Source organism: Carcharhinus amblyrhynchos, chromosome 6 (genome assembly GCF_965287045.1).
Source record: "Carcharhinus amblyrhynchos chromosome 6, sCarAmb.v2.hapA, whole genome shotgun sequence".
NCBI classification, from domain to species: domain Eukaryota; kingdom Metazoa; phylum Chordata; class Chondrichthyes; order Carcharhiniformes; family Carcharhinidae; genus Carcharhinus; species Carcharhinus amblyrhynchos.
In genome coordinates, this window is record NC_137329.1 from 40,161,232 (window position 1) to 40,182,184 (window position 20,953).

The 20,953-nt window shown below is 40.6% G+C and overlaps 1 protein-coding gene across 3 annotated transcripts in view; it reads right to left on the minus strand.

Annotated features, from left to right (window-relative positions):
* The window catches only part of ush1c (Usher syndrome 1C), a 226,814-nt gene that overhangs the window by 24,955 nt on the left and 180,906 nt on the right, over nt 1–20,953 (minus strand). For all 3 annotated transcript variants that reach the window (XM_080190278.1, XM_080190280.1, XM_080190279.1), the window contains 3 exons: nt 12,673–12,714; nt 7,299–7,352; nt 3,883–3,982 (listed from right to left, as the gene is read on the minus strand). In XM_080190278.1, the coding sequence (XP_080046404.1) occupies nt 3,883–3,982; nt 7,299–7,352; nt 12,673–12,714 (196 nt within the window). The remainder of the gene's footprint in view (nt 1–3,882; nt 3,983–7,298; nt 7,353–12,672; nt 12,715–20,953) is intronic.

Below are 20,953 nucleotides of genomic sequence, written 5' to 3' on the forward strand. Positions count from 1 at the left end.
CATTTTTGTGGGACTTCCTTCTGAATATGGGTATCTCTTTTCCATGAATGAGTTTTAGGTTTTTTTGCAACAACACTTATGGGTGGGATTCTCTGGTCTGGCAGGACCTGTTGCAAGCGAGAGTGGAAGATTTGACATTCCAATCCAAACATCACTCACATGCACCAGAAAATCTCAGCTGCAATAGACGATTTTGTTTTTTTCCTGTATGGGTTCTTTGATTACAATGCAACAATGCTTGCACTATTGCATAATCATATGTAAAAAGAAAAAGGCAAGACATATGTTTATATTACATTTTTCACAACCAACGGTGATCTGAGAGGCAGCACAGTGGCGCAGTAGTTAGCACTGTTGCGTCACAAATCCAGGGACCTGGGTTCAATTCCTGCCTTGGGTCACTGTCTATGTGGAGTTTGCACGTTCTCGCCTTGTCTGCATGGGTTTGCTCCGGGTGCTCCAGTTTCCTCCCACAGTCCAAAGATGGGTGGGTTAGGTGCATTGGCCATGCTAATCTGCCCCTTAGTGTCCTGGGATGCATAGGTTAGAGGGATTAGTGGGGTAAATACGTGGGATAATGGGGATAGGACCTGGATGGGATTGTTGTCGGTGTAGACTTGATGTGCCAAATGGCCTCCTTCTGCACCGTAGGGTTTCAATGCTTTCTGTGATCTCAAAGTGCTTTACATCCAATGAAACATTGTTTGAAGTGCAGTCGCTGTTGTAACGTTGGAAATGTAGCAGCCAATCGCACAGAACAAACTCTTACAAACAGCCCTATGAACATGAATAGCTGATCTCTTTAGTGAAGTTTACTGAAGGACAAATCTATGGGGCAGGATCTTCCAATCTCATCTGTATCTGGCCCGGTGCCAGCAAAAAAAGGAGAATTTGGTGCTCAGTCAAAACTTCATTCACTGGAGCGACACCAGAGAATCACTATGCCCTGCCCATCCGAGGGCGGGGTGAACCAGTGAAATTACACAAGAGCCAAGAACTCCAGTTCATGCCCAATTTCTCTGCTCTTGTGATCTTACTGGCATTGGATTTCCAGCACATTCAGCCTCTCAACCATTTCTGGTAAGAGGCTGAATAAATTCTTTAAATATATTTAAAATAGCACTAACACATGATTAGTGAGCCCGGGATGTAATTGCTCGGGCTCATACTTTTGTGGCTCACCAGGAGAGGTTTTCTCCAGCGATAAAAACACCTGGTCCCAAAGAATGGGGAGCAGTTGTGATGGCTTTGCTGGTAGAACCAGACTGCCAGAGGGGCTGGGTCTGATGGGATGGGGCCTGAGGGGCAGGGTCACAGGGCAGGACCTATGGAGGGGCACGGCCTTAACGGGCAGGGCCAGGCTGGTGCAGGACCAGGTCAGTGAAGGGACCTACAGGAGGTTGCCCGATTGGGTGGGGAGGCGGGGCCTGCTGCCACTCTACATGCAATTGGTGGGGAGTGGGGGGTGCAATTGTTCTAGCCAGGGAGGGAGGGTGGGGTGATAGTTCTGGGTGATGGCGGGGCACTCACTGTTGACCATTGGGCCCCTGGATCGCTGGAGGAGGGCACTATGAGTCCCGCCAGCTCTTGCACATGTGCACCACAGGTATGCACATGTGCAATGGCTCCCTTGGCTGCTGCAGTGGCCTTGCTGCCTAATCCATCCTGTGGCTAGAAATGGTCTAGCTCATTTTTCAATGTTTATGTCTATAAGATTCGGATTATAGACTCACCCAAAAAATGGATCCGAAACTCTCCTGCGTACACACTAACTAGACACTTGGAATTCCCATAAAATTCCACCCATAGAGTTTTACAGCAGAGAATGAGGTCCTTCAGCCAACCGTGTCTGCACTGGCCATCAACTATCTATCTATTTATTCCCATTTTCCAGCACTTGATCTGTAGTTTTGTATGCTATAGCACTTCAAGTGGTCATCTAGATACAACTTAAATGTTGTGAGGGTTCTTGTCTCTAACATCCTTTCAGCCTGTAAGTTCCAGATTTCCACTACCCTCTGGGTGAAAAGGTTTTTCCTCACATCTTCAATCTTTGTCCCCTGGTTATTAACCCCTCTGCTAAGGGGAAAAGTTCCTTCCTATCCACTTTATCTCCGCCACTCAAAATTTTGTACACCTTAAATCAGGTCTCCTCTCAGCCTTCTCTGCTCCAAGAAATCTTCAAAGCAGTGCTTTGGATCATTTACACCTAGTCAAAGAGGCAGATGGGACCTTGATTTAACATCTCATTCAAAAGATGACACATCCAATAATGCAGCATACTCTCTGTACTACACTGGGATGTCAGCTTTGTTTTTCATACTCAAGCCCTGAAGTGAGACTTAAATGTAATCTTAGGTTTTGATACAGGTTTCTGATTCTGAAATACTGAACTCTTGAGACAGAGGAATGTCACAGTCACTGAGGTAGCATCCCAGTTCGAAGACCTTGCATTTTTACATAAAACTTTCATAAAATTAATCTATGCACTAGCCTACGACATATTTTCACTAAAACCAATGTGGCAAGAATTCTATGCTGGTTTTAGAATGAAGCTCAAACTAAATTAGAAGCTAGAGCTTATCTAAATTGGGACAAGGACATGTTTCCAATAAAGATAGTAAAACATGATACTTCACTGGCTCAGTTAGAACTTCTTGCTCAATCTTTCAAATCCCCAGAAGACTGAAGTTCATCCATGCAGGAAACTGTACAGGGGTTGTGAAGAATTTTTGCAACTTTGAAAATAGGATCTTCAAGTTTCAGAACAAAGTTGTTCACATTTGAATTGGCTTCAGTCCAATAACAAGCATTCTTGAGATAGGCATTATTTCACATTTACAAAGGATTATCCCTGAAAATATAATTCCTGCCACAACTTGATAAAAATACATCCATTTATTTTGTATTTTGGATAACTAACTTTGTATTTTCAAATCAGGAGCAACTGAATTCAGGCTAGCTTAAAATTTTATTCAGGGCATACCAATTATCTGTTACATTAGATGGGTATCATCCAAATGTATATTTAGGTGAACGCAGTCCCAAGATAGATTTTATTTCTATTTATCCATAAATTACGAGTGATCAGGAAATCATAGCAAGAAGGCAGCTAAATGTTTGCTATTTGATTTAAATAAAATGGAGAACCTGGATGGGTGAAAAGAGATTATACCACACAAGACTCATTGGAGGAAATTGGAATCATTATGATGAAATCACTGAAGTAGAGGTTGGGGTTGGTTTCAGGGAGATGAGTGGATGGAGCACCAGTAGTTTGGAAAAACACCAAAATGGTGTCCATATTTTAAAATAGTGACATTCTTAAATAGGAAACAACATAACAATCACCTATATTGACATAAGCTTTAACAGTATCAGTCCGATAGTAATTTAGGAAGCAGAGATCTATATGGTTTAGAAGGTGATGAATCTCCTTGACTAATCTCCTTGCATTATTTTAAGGAATTAACATCCCAAGTGCAATGAGGTAAACCTTGTAAAAGGTTATACCTGAATTTACAGGAGATATCTGACAAACTTCACCGTGGAAGACAAGTGATTACCTCAAAACCTTGAGAATTGAGGGTAAATGTTGGGCATGGATAAGAAATTGGTTGAATAGTAGAAAATAAAAGATATTTGTTAGAAAAATATCTTAGGATGGGGAGAAATACTGCATGTTTAAATTATTAATTTCCAACATTACCTTGACCAAAAGTATTTATTTTATTGCATGAACATTGGGTGAACATTTCCTCATGTGTTCACCTCCTACTTGTGAAGTGCTGGAATAATAAAATGATCTTGTAAATGGAAATCAAGGTTTTCTAAATGTCCCTGATACAGGAGGACACCAGAACATATGAGCAATAATCTCACCATGCTTGTCTGCAGCACCTCCATCATAGATTGCAGATACAACAATCTTCCCAAGTGGGGAGTTAATGCCTCCCTCGACTGCAAGATCCAATGGTCCCTCCTGTATAACAGAATATATAACAATGACATTTTGTAGCTCCGTTCAACAAATTAACAATTGGCTTTTGTTATCACAGCAGTTTTTATATGCTACATTTACAGTGTAGATCTTACGTCTGGAACAGCCTTGTCTCCTTGTCTCACTGTGAATGATTACATATGGTGACTCTGGTAGCAGTTTGGTAGTCTACATGGAACATTTCAAGACATCATACAAATGACTGACAAGTATAAATGGAAATCACATTTGAAACTTTTGAATAGCTGTCTTTTTACAAGTAAGTAACATTACAACGAGCAATGCTAAATTTGAAGTGCCAATTTGAACTGTTAACATAAAGAGCCAGCAGAGTGGCAGCATCTGATAAGAGAATGGACAGCATCACTGTAAACCTAATGTCGAGAACCTTAGCTAATTCAGTTTCAGCCCAAGTCACTGGAACCTTTCAACTTTGAATTGGTAACATTAATATCAAAATGATTGTAACAAGATTATTTTCATAGTTAGAAAAGAAAATTAATTAAGTTAAAATTAGTCATTGATAATGATGGCTAGTTTTAAAATACTTTTATTTTAACATATTGGATGGGATTTTACCGGCACAAATTGGTTCATATGATCCTGCCAGAGGCCAACGGAGAATGGCATTCTCCAAGCCTCGCTCATCCCCAGAATCGGACGGAAGGGCCAGTAAACTTCCTGCCTCTGTTTCTAAATACTAATAGCAGGAAGTATTCTTGGGGAAATTCACTTGATAGAATTACTGAGACTGAAAGAACAGTCAGAGTGAATGAAAAGCTGTGCAGGCAGCCTAGTACTCTTTCAGAAACTTTAGGAAAGTCATGAACTTCTGTTTTATAAATTGCTGTAAATTGCTGGTGGTACTCTTATAGTGCAGAGTGAGCTCAAGCCCTGGCACGTCATATCAGACAATGCCGGGCTGGCACCCCCTGCCAGGTTTGCACTGACTGATCATGTCCCACTCCCCCAAGTGCTATATTTATCTTTGTGCCCTGGAGATTCCCCTCAACTGCTTCACGTTTTGCAAAAGCAGTTGTTTTCTGTAGTCAGACAACAAGAGAATCTGAAGAGAAAACTCAGCTGGACAGCTGAAAAGCTACATGTCAGTTCCCTCGCTGATGGGTAATTCTTAATTCAGGGGAACATATGGTTGGATGCCCTTTAAGTAGACACAAATATATTATAAAGGATTCAACTGAGGTTCCTGTCTTTACGTTATTTTCCAACCTTCTCCCCATATCCTTTGACTCCGAGAAATCAAAAGTCTATTTGTCCCAGTCTTGAATATATTTAATAATGGAGCATCCACAACCTTCTGGGATTAAGAATTTAATTTTCTTAACTCTGAGTGAGGAAATCTCTCCTCATCTCAGTCTTAAATTATCAGTCCCATATCCGAAGCTGGGCTTTTGTGTCCTAGATTTTCCAGCTTTGTTTCTCCTAAAAAGATGTGTAAGAATCCACTCATTAACAGTTTCTGTTTATTTTATGCTGTACTGCCTACCCATTAATAGCTAAGTTTGTGCCAACCTGGATACTACGCCCATTCATCATCTGCTCATTCTGCCAACCACCCACTTTACAACTGGACCAAATCTTTAAATGCACAATAACATCACGCACATGCTGAGGCCTTCCTTGTCTTGGCTGCCCTCATTAGGTCATTGATTCTTTTCTGGCATTGGGATAATTTCCTTCTGACCAGCCCTACTCTGCTGACTGACCTTTTCAACCACTTCCTCTCAGGCTGCGCATGCATGGCCCAGCTTCCTCCCCTTACCGAGGTAGGTATCAGCTGCTCATACTGGTAGGAGATTACACATAGGAGACTACACATGAGGATGTGTCTGCTGAATCTAGGAGTTGGTTTGGCCCTTCATCCCTGTCTTTTCCTGCTTCAATGTCACAGACATTTTTGCCCCTTGCTCCAATGGCACAAATATTTCTGGAGGGGAGGAAGGAAAATTAGACAACTCCTCCATGCAAACAAGTAGTTAACTTGTTCAGGTTAAAAAAGAATGCCACCTCCAATGAATGCTAAAGTTTGGAAACAACAGAAATCAAAGTTAAATATGCTTACCGTAGAAGTCTACAAACTGCTTGATGACAAATCATCCTGCACAGTTTGCCAGGTCTCCTGACACTCACCCGAATGGGGAGGAACCTTTAAACTACAGGCTTTGACCTTGTTTCAGGACACAGCCTGTGACCTTGGAGATTTGACATCCTCCCTGCCTACGCTAATTGGGTGGAATGAAGGCCTCAAATGCACAATAACATTATGTACATGTTGAGGCCTTCCTTGTCTTGGCTGCTCTCATTAGGTCATTGATCCTTTTCTGGCATTGGGATAATTTCCTTCTGACCAGCCCCAATCTGCTGACTCGGCCACTTCCTCTCAGGCTGTGCATGTGTGGCTCAACTTCCTCCCCTTACCTTGAAATTAACAAGTTCCAATAAATATTTTATTGGGCATGTTCTGAAGGTGGGCCTGGAAGTCAAAAGGCTGTCAACTTCCAGATACGGAACTTGCCCTTGCCTCCCCAGTGTATTACTCAGCCCATGATCTTCACTGGCATTCACAAGATTCAAAGCATGTGCACAGTTCTGCTGATGGAAATATTATGAATGGCACATCTGCAATTCTAATCTGTTATTTGTGTTCAGTAATTTGCATGTTTAAGTAAATTAATGCAAGAGAATTAAAATCACCAGCTATGACCTATGACCTATGACTGTAGATGAAAGAGGACCATTAAAAAAACTGTATTAATCACTGATTTGAAACTATCTTGATAGCTATTGACGTTAACTATCCTTGAAAAATTACTGATTATTTTCAAACTACAAATTAAATTTCCTGTTCCCAATTTCTAGTAACACCTTGATGATTATGCATTGCATTTTTGTTCCCCCATTGAAAATACCAACTCTATTGCAATTTTCACATGTTGACACCTGGCCAAAAAGCCAAATGTTCATTCTGCAAGCTGGAATGACAACCCCAGCACTTGAGTGCGCAATCTGCGGCTTCGAGCCAAGACTGCTACCAAGATGGCATTTCAGAAATATTATTTATAGAATGCTCCATGGATAAAACATTGCATTTATCAAACAATAAACTGAATTGGAAGTAAAAACTGCAATGCAGAGTTGGACCCTCCTGAAGATATTTTGTTTAAACTTGTAGATGAGGATTGTATTGAGGAAAATATAATGGAAATAAAGCATATAAAACAGCAAGCTACCAATTAGGAACTTGAATGCATCCTGCTGATACATTATTCCTGGTTACCTTTTTAATTCTCAAGAGGCGAACATCCTTTCCTGCAATCTGCTGTGATGTGAACTGGAATATAATTATATCTTTGATTAACGTTGTGCCGTTCACTGTCATATTAATATAGTTTCAGATTCATAATTTATCACACAAAGATATGTCTTATTTTTCAAATAGATCAAGATAAGCAAACAGTGATATGCTACTAATAAAACATCTAATGAATTAAATTCCTGTCACATCTATAAATCATGTCTAAATAATTTGATATTCATTCTATGACTGATGAATCTATACTAATGTGATCGAGAGGTTATATTTTAATTAAATTATCAATGTTGTTTAAAAATGTTAATGACACGATTTACTATTGATTTGCATGACAATTGTGTGCAATATTTTAAATTGACTCAATAACAGTAATGAATAACTCTTGTGCTATGCCACACTTGCTATAGCAAAGGTGGCAAAGGAAAATGTTATCGCCTTTCTAGTATTGTCAAAGCTCCCGCTGATGTTTCCCAGCCCCTTGCAATACTAGAACAGCCCAGTGGGCTAGGAGAATTGACCCCTGTAGATCAAAATCTTAAAATTCTGGTTTCTTATTCAATTCATATCCCTTTCTTAACCTCAAAGGTTTTTGTGATAAGTCCTCAGGAGCAAAAGTCCCTTCATCAGAATTCCTTTATTTACACAATCCAACAATGCTACTACAAAGAATGCTCTCCGTATGTAGTCTGCATCAGGAGTGCAAAGGAACTGACACTCCTGTTTAATTACAGAGTTTGGGACTCCTTAATTGGACCATCATTTAGGTCATTTAAACATGGAGTTCATATTCAAGCAGGCCAATCTTAACTGTCTGGTTAAATTCTTACAGTTTTACAATGGTAATTGTGCATTTGAGTAGTTGCTTTTAAAGGGTGCAAAGTTGAAAGGAGTCCTTTGACTACAATTTGAGGCCATCTTCTCAGTGACAAAGTGTCACATACTGCTGGAATTATCTGTACTAAGCCCAGACATCATGGGGCATGTTATGTTGCTATGAATACAGCTCTCCGCCAATACATCCCAGTTTGTTCTGGAACTCATCCTCATCCCTTCAATTCAATATGATGCTCGTATGCCTTTCCAGCCAAGTTAGGCAGATGCATTCCTTCCCTACCCCTAGAACATGCTGTTGATCTTCTCCCACCTAACACTCTTCCTCACCATTCACTCTTAGATAATCCTAGTACCTCTTTCTTCCCATAATCCCAAGTGATACTCTCAGTTTCTGCCCTTTCTGCATCTCCTTTATTACTACTAATTTCCTAACGACATTGTGGGTGTACCAAACAGGATGGATGACAATGGTTCCACCACCTTCTCAAGGACAATTAGGGATGAGCAATATACGCTAGTGACAATCACATCTTTCAAAAAAGATTAAAAAGCCCCTTCCTTCTATTTTGATCAATTTTCTTCCCCTTTATTGCAACACCTTTCCTCCTTTCCAGAGTTGTCATTGAGCTCACCCCCACCTTTATTGTCACTCATTCAACTTTCCACCTCTCCTTACTTTTACTGCTACCTATTCATTCCTTCTTTGCCATTCATTAACTCTTCTTCATGGCTTTCCATTCTGCATCATTTATTGATCTATTTTTTCAGGCTTATCCACTTTCCCCCCTCTCTATAATCATCTATTCCCCTTTCACTGTTATCTATGTTCCTCTTTAATCATTGTTCATCTATCTTTGTGATCCATTCTCATCTTATTGACATCCATTTTCCCTTTTTATTGCATCTATTTCCATTGCAAGACCAATAATAAATATCCCCCCAAGACACATGAACTGATCAAACTAATTAATGCTTAATAACATACTGAATTTTTCAACTTACTGCCTGTTTCCGTTTACCCCCTCAAGCTTGGCAACTCTCTTGCCTCACCAGCCCCCTCAATTCATCATTTCTCTCCTCAACCCCCTTACTTTGTTGCCTCCATTCCTGACCTGCTCACTAGATGACCCCTCCTTTACTTACTATTTCCCTCCCTAACCCTCCCACTTGCAATTCAAAAGAAAATTCAGAATATCTGTCTTATACTTTAACATTCAGGCTTAATATAAGGTACATGTGAATTAACAGTGGTCAACCACATCACACTGTACAATAAACAACATAAGTCACCAAGACAGGTCACATAGATTGCTCACAACCCACTCAGATGTCAGTAACACGTAACCAATCTTATTAAAATTCTCTCGTGTTCTCTCTCCAAGTTCTTCATATTCTAAGATTAAGCCTGTGAATTCTCCCAAAGCCAAACTAACTCAGATTGCCTCAGTGACTGCACATTTCCAAAGGTCTCAAACCCATCTCATGAGACTCCCTTCCTCTGGATTTCTAAGTCTGCACGCTAGCCTCTCCTTATCAATGCATTTTCAGCTCTTTAATAGCAAGCTAGCTTCAGGGGGCTAGCGCTGTTCATGGATTTCACTAAGCTCCAATCTTCCCAACTACATCAAAATATAAATGGCTCCCAAGGCTTCTTCACAATCCTATCTGCTCAGAGCAATCAAAGAGGTCCTGGAATGTCTCCTGAGCGCCAAATACACATAGACAGCTAACAGCAACATTGTCGCTGCCTGGAGCCTGCCAACAACATCATCTTTTTGGTATGGCCTGTTCTCCGGTTGCAGAACATTCACTCCTCCAGCAAACATTCAGATAAACTGAAACCCAAGAACCTTCCTGGGCTGTACCATCTGTTGTAACCTTCCAGGGATCAATTTTTAACTAATTGTAGGTTTAACTCCCAAATCAAATCAACTCTCTTGGCTGCATTGCTTTGCAAACAGGACAGACTTCATCTCCAGTTCTCCAGCTAAGTAAGCCACTTGCTATTTTGTTATCTTACCTTTCTGGTTGTTAACCCCTTAAATCAATATGGCTCCATCCTCTTAAGTGTAATAATTTTCCAGCTAGTTGCATTTATTGTATTTTCTACAACTAAATTTTAATTTTTCCAGAACTAAAAATTACTATTAAAATATTCATATGAACCATGAACTAGGTATTGATAACAGTATACAGGATTATCACTGAACATCCATTGTATTTAATGCCAAATTAATAGATTTGGAGAGGACTGTGACGTTAACAAAAACTTAGACAAAGTGGCATCACAACAGGTTTTGTTCTGTGATGCATCTTCACACTGAGTAGATTTATGATGTATAAATCAATTTAATTGCCAATGTTATTTACAGAAATGAATTTGAATTGAATGATTTAAAGTGTGCAATACATTGTAAGAGGCACTGTTTCTATTACTGCAGCAGAAACATCTGAGCTGTTTACAATGGTTTCAAAATATGTTTTAAACACAGTGGGAGCTTTCTGCATAATTTAGCCGTTTTTCTATTAATACTCCTCTCATATCTTGCAACAGGTTTCCATTCATTTCATTTCAAATTCATTCCCCTGCCAAAAGAAATGAAAGGCATGGATGCATCATAAAAAAAAGATAAAGGGCAAAATTGTCTCTGGCCAAGAGCTGCTACCATGCAATTTTGAATAAGGTATTACTCATGCCATATTTTGCTCCCAGTTATCATTTATCTTCCACACAAGCATGTTCCAGGAGGTGCCACTGAATAGCAGCCAACAACATTGTTAATTTTTCCCATCTGTCTGATTTTTCCCCTATTATCCAGAAGTGCTAAGAGTAAGGTTGTTTTTGCAATTGCTGCCCTATTATGAGCAGCAAGCAGCACAAAATGACATTGAACCTGAGACTTTCTCCTATAATCAACACCAGAAAAAAAATTTAAACATGCCCAGGCAATATCAACCCATTTATAAATAGAAGAACAAAGACAACGTAAGGAACAGTGGACCACATTATCAGTCTCTAGTGTGTGGCTCATGAGATTTGTCTAAACAGTTGTTATTTAGTTGTGGAAATAGAGAATACTTTTACATGTCAAAAGCCATATATAATTTATTTTTTCACTTGCAAAACTGCTAGACTACTTTAATTCAAAGATCAGATATAAATCAGCATTATTCAGAAACAAACATTTAAAAATTATTCTTTTCATTTGGACATTGGTATATATGTACAATCACTACAGTGCAAAAAGAGACCATTCGGTCCATCAAGACTGCACCGAAAATAATCCTAGCCAGATCCTATTCCCATAACCCCAGATATTTACGCTGCTAATCTCCCTGAGACTATGGGGCAATTTACCATGGCCAATCAACCTATCCTGCACATTTTTGGACTGTGGGAGGAAACTGGAGCACCTGGGGAAAACCCACACAGACATGGGGGCAACCTGCAAACTTGACACAGATAGTTACCCTCGGCTGGAATTGAAGTTGGGTCCCCGACGCTGCGAGGCAGCTGTACTAAGTACTGTGCCACCATGCTGTCCATGATCAAAATTTAAAGGGTGGGATTTTCCAGCCCTCCCAACGGGACTGGAATATCCCAGCCAAAGAAACCAGAAAATCCATGGGTTCTGCTTATTGAATACGAAATGAATGTCCTTATGCTGTAGAGGTACCCCACCATATATACTCAAAAGGATTTTTGAGGGAATGTAAGTGTAGTAAATGGGTTTTTATGAATTAGATTTTGTTTTCAATATAAGGTAGCTTGCAATAGACATAACTTCATTTTACAGAACTTGTTTTATCCCATCTCTGCATGATCCTGAGGTCTGCCCATGACAGGATGTTGACATGGTAGTATAAGGCAAAGGGTGGTGGTTCCTCTGTTGCTCCTAAGTTGGCATAGGAGATATAAAGGTCATGGAATGGGTACAGGTGCATAGATTATCATAAAATGAATGAGATGCAAAAGAGACAGAAGCATAGCTTGGCTTGGAGGGTATGAGAGGCCATGGGAGAGGCGTGTGGATGCATGGCATGATATGGCACGAGTTGGCATGGTTGGAGCATGGGGATTGTTTGGGGGTGTTGAGGTGTGAGGTCTGGACACATTGTTGGAGCTTCAAGGCAGGCCTTCCACCCAGCCCTACTCTGCATTCAGTATCTTTCTCACTACATCCAGAATCGCTCACCATGTCTTATAGTAGTGCCCAAAGATCTGGGCGGGATTTTATGGCTTCGCTCATCCCAAAATCGTAAAATCCCACCCAAGGTCAATGGACCTTTCCATGGTCCGTCTCTTGTCCACTTTGATTCCCATGGTGGACATGATGGCAAAATTTCAATCCTGTTGTCTGGGCAGCCATTTTTCAAAGTTAGATTCACAGATGAAAATCCAGGTCTTTCCCTCTTCAAAATTCCCCTTCTCTTCCCAAAAGTAGTTTGGTATTTTGTTGCTGTAGTAACTCCTCTTTAGCCTCCAATTAGCTGCATTACTTACCATGGAATAAGGATCAAAGTCCTCCACATATTTCTGGAATCCCTGCAGTAATAAGAAACCATGCCAAATTACTTTTCAAATTATTGCAGTCATTGTCTTAAAAAGTTTCTTTCTTGCAATGAATCCAGGTTTAGTGAGAGTGCATATCCACATAATATTCTGACTGACTCTTTATCATTCTAATATTTGTAACTCTAAATATTATTGCATCATATTTCTATTAAATGGTATAACCAATGATTTACTTTATTTATATCTTCATATACAACGCTTACAGAAAATTGAACTTATTTTCTCTATTAAAATGCAGTTTAGTTGCTACCTAAGTTAATAGTTTCAAGAGAGAGTGCACAAATGTTTCTCCCATATCAAATCAATCCTTTGTCCCACGATGGGAACTCTCAGGATCTCATATAGGGTCCAAGGAAAATATTCTACAGATTGAAAATATTTCACTTTATAACAGAAAGGCAACATTTGCACTTATCTTACAATGTGCTGTAATTCCACCTGTCAACCAAAGGCAAGGGCACTGATAATCGCAGTTCTCTCTACTGCATGGTGTTTTTAACTATTCAATCTTTCAAGACCAGCCAATTGATTTCCTCATTCAACAATTTGTTTGCCTCAATCAATGCTTTGTGTGTTTATTGATGCCAAAATTGTATTTTTTAAAGATTGTATTCATGTCTCCCAGGTGGACACACATTATCGGGCCACTTTCCAAGCACAGTTGGTATGAACTACTTGACATGAAAACATCCCTTTCATGAGATTTGGCAATAAATACTGAGCTTGGAAAGTTAGTTTTTTGCATTCCTCTCCTGAAGCTTTTTTTTAATTGGGTATGAGCCACGCTTAAGTAACTCTCCCAGGTGATCATTTCAAAGATGTGCGGATTAGGTTGATTGGCCATGCTAAAAATTGCCCCTTAGTTTCCTGAGAGGTGTAAATTAGAGGGATTAGCAGATAAATATGTAGGGATATGAGGGTAGGGCTTGGGTGGGATTGTGGTCGGTGCAGACTCGATGGGCCAAATGGCCTCTTTCTGTACTGTAGGGTTTCGATGATTCTATGATTCTACGATTTGTCAAGCTCACCAGCAAGAATATGCAGTTATATACCTCTTGCCTGTCAGAAAAATCCACAGAGAACTTTAAAAAGCTGCATGATTTAAACAAAAATAAAGGTGTGTTAAAAACATTCGCTGGGGATATTATCAGTTGTGACCAAATGTTCGGTCACAGTTAGGTTTTTAGAATTCTTACGTCTGGAAGTGATCAAAAAGTTAATGGGGTTTCAGTGACATGGGGCTAAGATAGGGGTAGGAAATAAAGTAGAAGTGATTAATCTTTGTGATGGAAGGACTATGGATTCAAGTGCTTAGTGTGATTAGAACAAAATGCTTCAACTGTTAACAATCTAGCACAGTGACACAAAGGTTGAGGGAGGGGATGGAATTGGTAAAAAGAACATAAAGTTTGGGATGAGCCAAAGACCATGGATTCAAAAATATATAAGAACAGAAAATGCTTCCATCAAAGGTGACTGACATGAAACATTGGGCCCGATTTTACCATTATGTTATGCCTGTTTTTGGGTGCGAAAACTTAGTAAAATTGGGCATGAGTTGAGTAGTGTGATCCATGCCCACGTCGGTTCCCCCTTTACCAAGGCCGAAAATGGCCGTGATCAGGACCACGCCCAAAATGGGCACAACAGCCATTTAAATACATTTGCATGCATTTATTTGGCTTAATAGGCTGCACGCCCAAACTTATCAGCACTTCCCCCTTTACCACCATGTTCACCCATTCAGTTAGTTAGGAGGTAAGTGCCGAGTGTCTGACAGCTCTCTGCTTGAGGTTAGTGGCAAAGAGTGGGGGAGTGGATCCGATTGTTCTCTGCCTGAGATCAGTGATGGGGGAAGGGGAGGGTCTGCTGCTACTCTGCCTAAGAACGGTGAGGGGGAAGGGGGAGGGGCCAGTGATCAGTCTGAGTACTGAAGGGGGTGGGGGGTAATTTTGTGGGGGTAAGGCAGTGTCAGTGGGGACCAGGGGGAGGCATTATCCACCCCAGAAATGATATGGCAGGGGAGCCACACATTATAATCTTTTTCCTGTGCATGCGAAGTCAGAGGCGCCTACTGGAGCTGTAGGATTTTTGGGCATGTTAAGCCCCTGCCCAGAGGCTTCTGCAGCACAATTCAGAATTGCTGATAGTTTTTCAGGCAGAGTGCCTTTGGGGGCACCTGAGAACAGGTCTAAAGTCAGATCTGAAACACTCTCAGTTTCAAGTCCGCCCAACACTTAGAATCAAAATGGTAAAATAGGGCCCGTTAACTCTATTTCTCTCTTCACAGATGCTGCTAGGCCTACTGAGTATTTCCAGCATTTTCTGTTTTCATTTCAGGTTTTCAGCATCTGCAGTATTTTACTTTTGCATCGGTCTTCCTAATCTGTTAGTGAAGAAAAATCATGGCTTCAAAAGGAGATAAGCACAATAAAAATGGGGAAGTAAGAATAATAGTCCAAATTGGTCTTGTATACCTTAAAAGGGAAGACCAGTACAAACTGGGAAATAAGAATACTGGCCTGAATTGTTTTTTCTTATTGGGTTGGATGTTGGATGTGTTGTTTGATATTACAAAGGCAAAGGAACAGTTGATAGAGCTGGTGGCGAGGTAGAGCTGAATGTTATCAGCATACACGTGAAGCTGAACGCAATCTGCAGATGATATAAACAAGAGGCAGTATGCAAAAGATGTAAAGGTTGAAATCAAGGATAGGACTTTGGGAAAATGATGTAGGTGAAGGTTCTGGATGAGGTGAGCAGCTATTGCTGAAGATGCTCTGTGTTGAAGTTCATTAGCATGTGTGGGGGTTTTGGGGGGCTTTTCAGTCTGCAAGAAAGTGTTCTGCATGCAAGCCCTGTTTACAATTGCTCCTGCTTTCAGAGTTGTTACTATTATTACTGTTCTTCTGAATTACTATTAGAACAAAGAACAAAGAAAATTACAGCACAGGAATAGGCCCTTCGGCCCACCAAGCCAGCACCAACCATGCTGCCTGACTTAACCAAAATCCGCTACCCTTCTGAGGACCATCTCCCTCTATTCCGATCCTATTCATGTATTTATCAAGAAGCCCTTTAAAATTCACTACTGTATCTGCTTCCACTACAATGGCAATGAGTTCCAGGCACTCACCACCCTCTTTGTAAAAAATCTGCCTCGTACATCTCCTTTAAACCTTGCCCCTCACACCTTAAACCTGTGCCCCCTAGTAATTGACTCTTGCACCCTGGGAAAAATCTCCTGACTATCCACTCTATCCATGTCTCTCATAATCTTGAAGTCTTCTATTAGGTTGCCCCTCAGCCTCTGATGTTCCAGTGAGATCAAATCAAGTTTCTCCAACCTCTCCTCATAGCTAATGCCCTCCATATCAGACAACATCCTGGTAAATCTTTTCTGTATTCTCTCCAAAACCTTCACATCCTTCTGTTAGTGTGGCGACCAGAACTGCATACTATATTTCAAGTGCGGTCTAACTAACTTTCTATAAAGCTACAACATGACTTGCCAATTTTTAAACTCAATGCCCCAGCCAATGAAGGCAAGCATGCCATATGCCTTCTAGATCACCTTCTCCACCTGCATTGCCACTTTCAGTGACTGTGTACCAGTACACCAAGACCCATTGCCTATCTATACTCTTAAGGGTTCTACCATTTACTGTATATCTCCTACCTGTATTAAGCCTTCCAAAATGCATTACCTCAGATTTGTCCGGATTAAACATCATCTGCCATCTCTCTGCTCAAGTCTCCAATCGATCTATATCCTGCTGTATCCTCTAATGGTCCTCATGGCTATCTGCAAATCCACCAATCTTTGTGTCTTCTGCAAACTTACTAATCAAACCAGTTACATTTTCCTCTAAATCATTTACATACATTACAAACAGCAAAGGTCCCAGCACTGATTCCTGAGGAATGCCACTTGTTATAGCCCTCCATTCAGAAATGCATCCTTCCAGTGCTACCCTCTGTCTTCTTTGACCAAGCCAGTTTTGTATCCACCCTGCCAGCTCACCTCTGATCCCATGCGACTTCACCTTCTGCACCAGTCTGCCATGAGGGACCTTGTCAAAGGCCTTACTGAAGTCCACGTAGACAACATTCACTGCTCTACCCTCATCAATCGTCTTCGTCACTTCCTCGAAAATCTCGATCAAGTTAGTGAGACACGATCTTCCCCTCACAAAACCATGTTGACTCTCACTAATACGTCTGCTTATTTCCAAGAAGGAATAAATCCTATCTCGAAGAACCCTCTCCAATAATTTCCTGACCAGTGGCGTAAGGCTTACTGGCCTGTAATTACCTGGATTATTTTTGCTATCCTTCTTAAACAAAGGAACAACATTGGCTATTCTCCAATCCTCCGGGATCTCCCCTGTAGTCAGTGAGGATACAGAAATTTCTCTCAAGGCCCCAGCAATTTCCTCCCTTATCTCTCTCAGTATTTTGGGGTATATCCCATCAGGCACTGGGGTCTTGTCTACCTTAATCTTTCTCAAAAACCCCAATACTTCCTCCTTTTTGATCTCATCATGACTCAAACTATCTACACACCCTTTTCCAGACTCATTATCCACCAAGTCCTTCACTTTGGTCAATTCTCATGCAATGTACTCATTTAATATCTCACCCATTTCCTCTGGCTTCACGCATAGATTCCCTCCCTTGTCCTTGAGTGGCCCAACCCTCTCCCTGGCTACCCTTTGTTCTTCATTGTTAAATGTCCTTACTTATTTATATAAAGAAGATTGTTGTGGTAGCCATGAAGGCCTTGGGGGATAGATCTCCCCATGAGCTTTGTGCAGTCTGGACTTCCTTATTGAGTGAGCGAAGGTTCATCCAATTAGCAGCTGTCAGCGGGGGTTTTAACCTGCTACTCAACCGGGATGGGTGTAGTAGGTCCTGAGGTGTAGAATGTCCAGTTTTAAGCCGCACGTGCGGCCCTTCTTTTTGGTGCACAATTAAGGATGTTGGTGATGAGAAACTGGTGTTTTTCTAAATCATGACTAAGATAATTCTTTAGACAACAGTTTGATGACCTTATTTGTGGTCTGACATTACCACACTCTGGTTACAAAGGAGGGGAAGCTGATAGAGATCTACAAAATTATGAGAGGCATAGACAGGGTGGATAGTCAGAAGCCTTTTCCTAGGATGGACATGCAGAGAGAGGTAGGTACCTGGGACACGCTACCAGAGGAGGTAGTGGAAACAGGCACATTAGCAACATTTAAGAGGCACCTGGATGGATACATGAATAGGGAGGCAATAGGGGGAATGGACCAAGTAAGGGCAGAAGATTTTTTATGAAGTTTAGTTAGGGCATCACGATCAGAACAGGCTAAAGGGCTTCTTCCTGTTCTGTACTTTCCCTTGTACTTTGTTCTTGAAAAGGCAAAAGCACGCCCCAGTCCACATGAGCTGGAAAATTGGCGAGAAGGCTAGCATGCCAAAAGATACAGAAATGGCAACAAAGATTTCAAGGAGTTGAGGAAATTGTGAAACAAATCAAAGATGCAGAGTTAAAATGATGAACAGAGGGATGATGGGGAGTCCGAAGCTGATAATGTAGTTATTAATGATTACAGAGTTATTTCCAGAGGCTAACAGAGGAAAGTGTAGTTGGAAGGATTTGGGAATACGACAGTGAATCAAGATGGTCTTGCCACTGGATAGTCAGAAGCCTTTTCCTAGGATGGACATGCAGAGAGAGGTGGGTACCTGGGACACGCTACCAGAGGAGGTAGTGGAAACAAGCACATTAGCAACACTTAAGAGGCACCTGGATGGATACATGAATAGGGAGGCAATAGGGGGAATGGGCCAAATAAGGGCAGAAGATTTTTTATAAAGTTTAGTTAGGGCATCACGATCAGAACAGGAGGAGAAAGTGACTGAAGATGGTAAGAGCAATTGGGTGAGCGTGAATATTACCAAAGAGTTTACACGGAAGGCAAGGTCTCGGGAGGACAGGAGAATGGTGCAAGTCACAAGGTAGATTTTCAACTTTCATGACAAATGGGTTTTGTTTTAAGTGGTAACCAAACCAGACCCCAATTTCATATTCAGAAAGTGAGTTGAAAGTCTACCAAAATAATAATTATTTCAATATGGGAGCTTTCCTCAAAGTATTGCTTGCCAGAGGCATGCCTTCTGAGACTAATTGTGCTTCATTGAATCCTGACATCACACTGCCATGGAGACATTATGTAATGACCTTATAATGCGATGCTAATTGTCACAATGAGGTTCCCAGTATTGAATGGCAGGAAATGCAGCCCGTTATTGATGGGGGAACTGATGATCACTTCTTACTTTTACATTAAAGTGAAATGTGACTTTAGCCTTCTTGGGGTATTTTCCACTTGCATCTTCAAACCTGCTTACTTAAATAGGGGTGAAAAAACCCAGCCAAAGTCTGTGTTTTGAGGAAAAGAATTCCAAAGGTTCACTATTTTCTGAAAGTGAATATTTCTGCTTGTCTCTGTCTTAAATGGTTGCCCCCTTATTCTTAAACAATAACCTCTAGTACTAGATTCGGCCACATCCATCCTGTCAAGACGCTACAGAATCTTTAATGCTTCAATTGACTTATCTCTTATTCTTCTAAATTCCAGTGAAGCCTAACCTGTCCAAATGTTCCTCATAAGAGAACCTGCTGAATTCAGGTGTTAGCCCTGTAAACCATCCCTGAACTGCTTCTAATGCATTTACATCTTTCTCAACTAATACTGAGCCCAATACTATGTACATTATTCCAAATATGGCCTCACTAGTGTCCTGTACAATGGAAGCATGGCATCCATACTTAAATATTAAATTCTCCTCACAATAAGCAGTAACGTTCTACTAGTTTTCCTAATTACTTGCTATAACTGCATACAAGTCTTTTGTGATTCATGCACTACGATACCCAGATCTCTCTACACTTCAGAGTTCTGCAATCTCACACCATTTAGTTAATGAGATCCTTTTTCAATCTTCCTGTCAAAATATGTTCAATTTTCCCACTCAACTAACCCAACTATGGACAGGATTCTACAGCCATTTACTGATGATGGGATTTTCTTGTTCCACTGGCAACACACACCACCCGTGGGTTTCCCAGCAGCATAGCGTGGCTTCAAAAAAAGTCCCACTGACAGAAGTGGGACCAGAGAATCCTGCTGCCATCAAACAGTGCACTGCTTCCTGCCTCTGAGAAACATGAGAGAATCCCACCCTTTATCTTTTTGCAGCCTCCCTGTGTCCTCTTTCTAACTTTCCTGCCAATCTTTGGGTCACCTTCAAACTTAGCAACTATGCCTTTGGTCCTTTCATCTAAGATATTTATATGCATTGTAAAAAGTTGAGGCCCCAGCATGGATTCCTTTGGCACACCACTCATTACATCCTACCAACCAAAAAAAGATCAATTTGTGCCTACTCTCTGTTTCCTGTTAGCTAGCCAATCTTCTATTTATGCCAATAAGTTACCCCTTAGACCATGAGCCTGTATTTTTTGCAATAACCTTTGATGTGACACCTGATCAAATGCTTTCTAAAATTGTAAATACAGTACGTCCATTGGTTTGTCTTTAGCAACAGCACATACGACTTCTTCAAAGAACTCCAACAAATTGGTTAAACATGATCTTCCTTTCACAAAACCATGTTGACTCTACCTACATAATGGTATCCAACATTTTTCTGATTACAGATATTAAATGCATGGCCTGTAGTTTTTTATTTTCTGTCTCCCTCCCTTTTTGAATAAATGAGTTACATTTGATATTTTCCAATCTAATGGAACCTTCCTAGAATCAAGGGAACATTTGAAAATTAAAAACAACTCATTCACTATTTCACTAGCTACTCCATTTCAGATCCTTGGATGAAATCCATGAGATTCAAGGATTTGTCAGCCCCCAGTTCTGACAATTTGCCAAAATGCAATTTCTCTGCTAATGGTTTTACAGCTATTTCTGGGATAATGCATATATCCTCTATAATGAAGACTGATGAAAAATACCTATTTAATGCATCTGCCATCTCCTTATTTCCCATTATTATTTCTCCAGATCCACTTTCTGTAGAACTAATGCTCACTTTGTTAACTCACCTCACTTTAATATTCATAGAACCTCGTGCATGTATATTTCTTACTAGATTTCTCTTGTACTCTAATTTTCCCCTCCTTACCAATCTTTTAGTCATT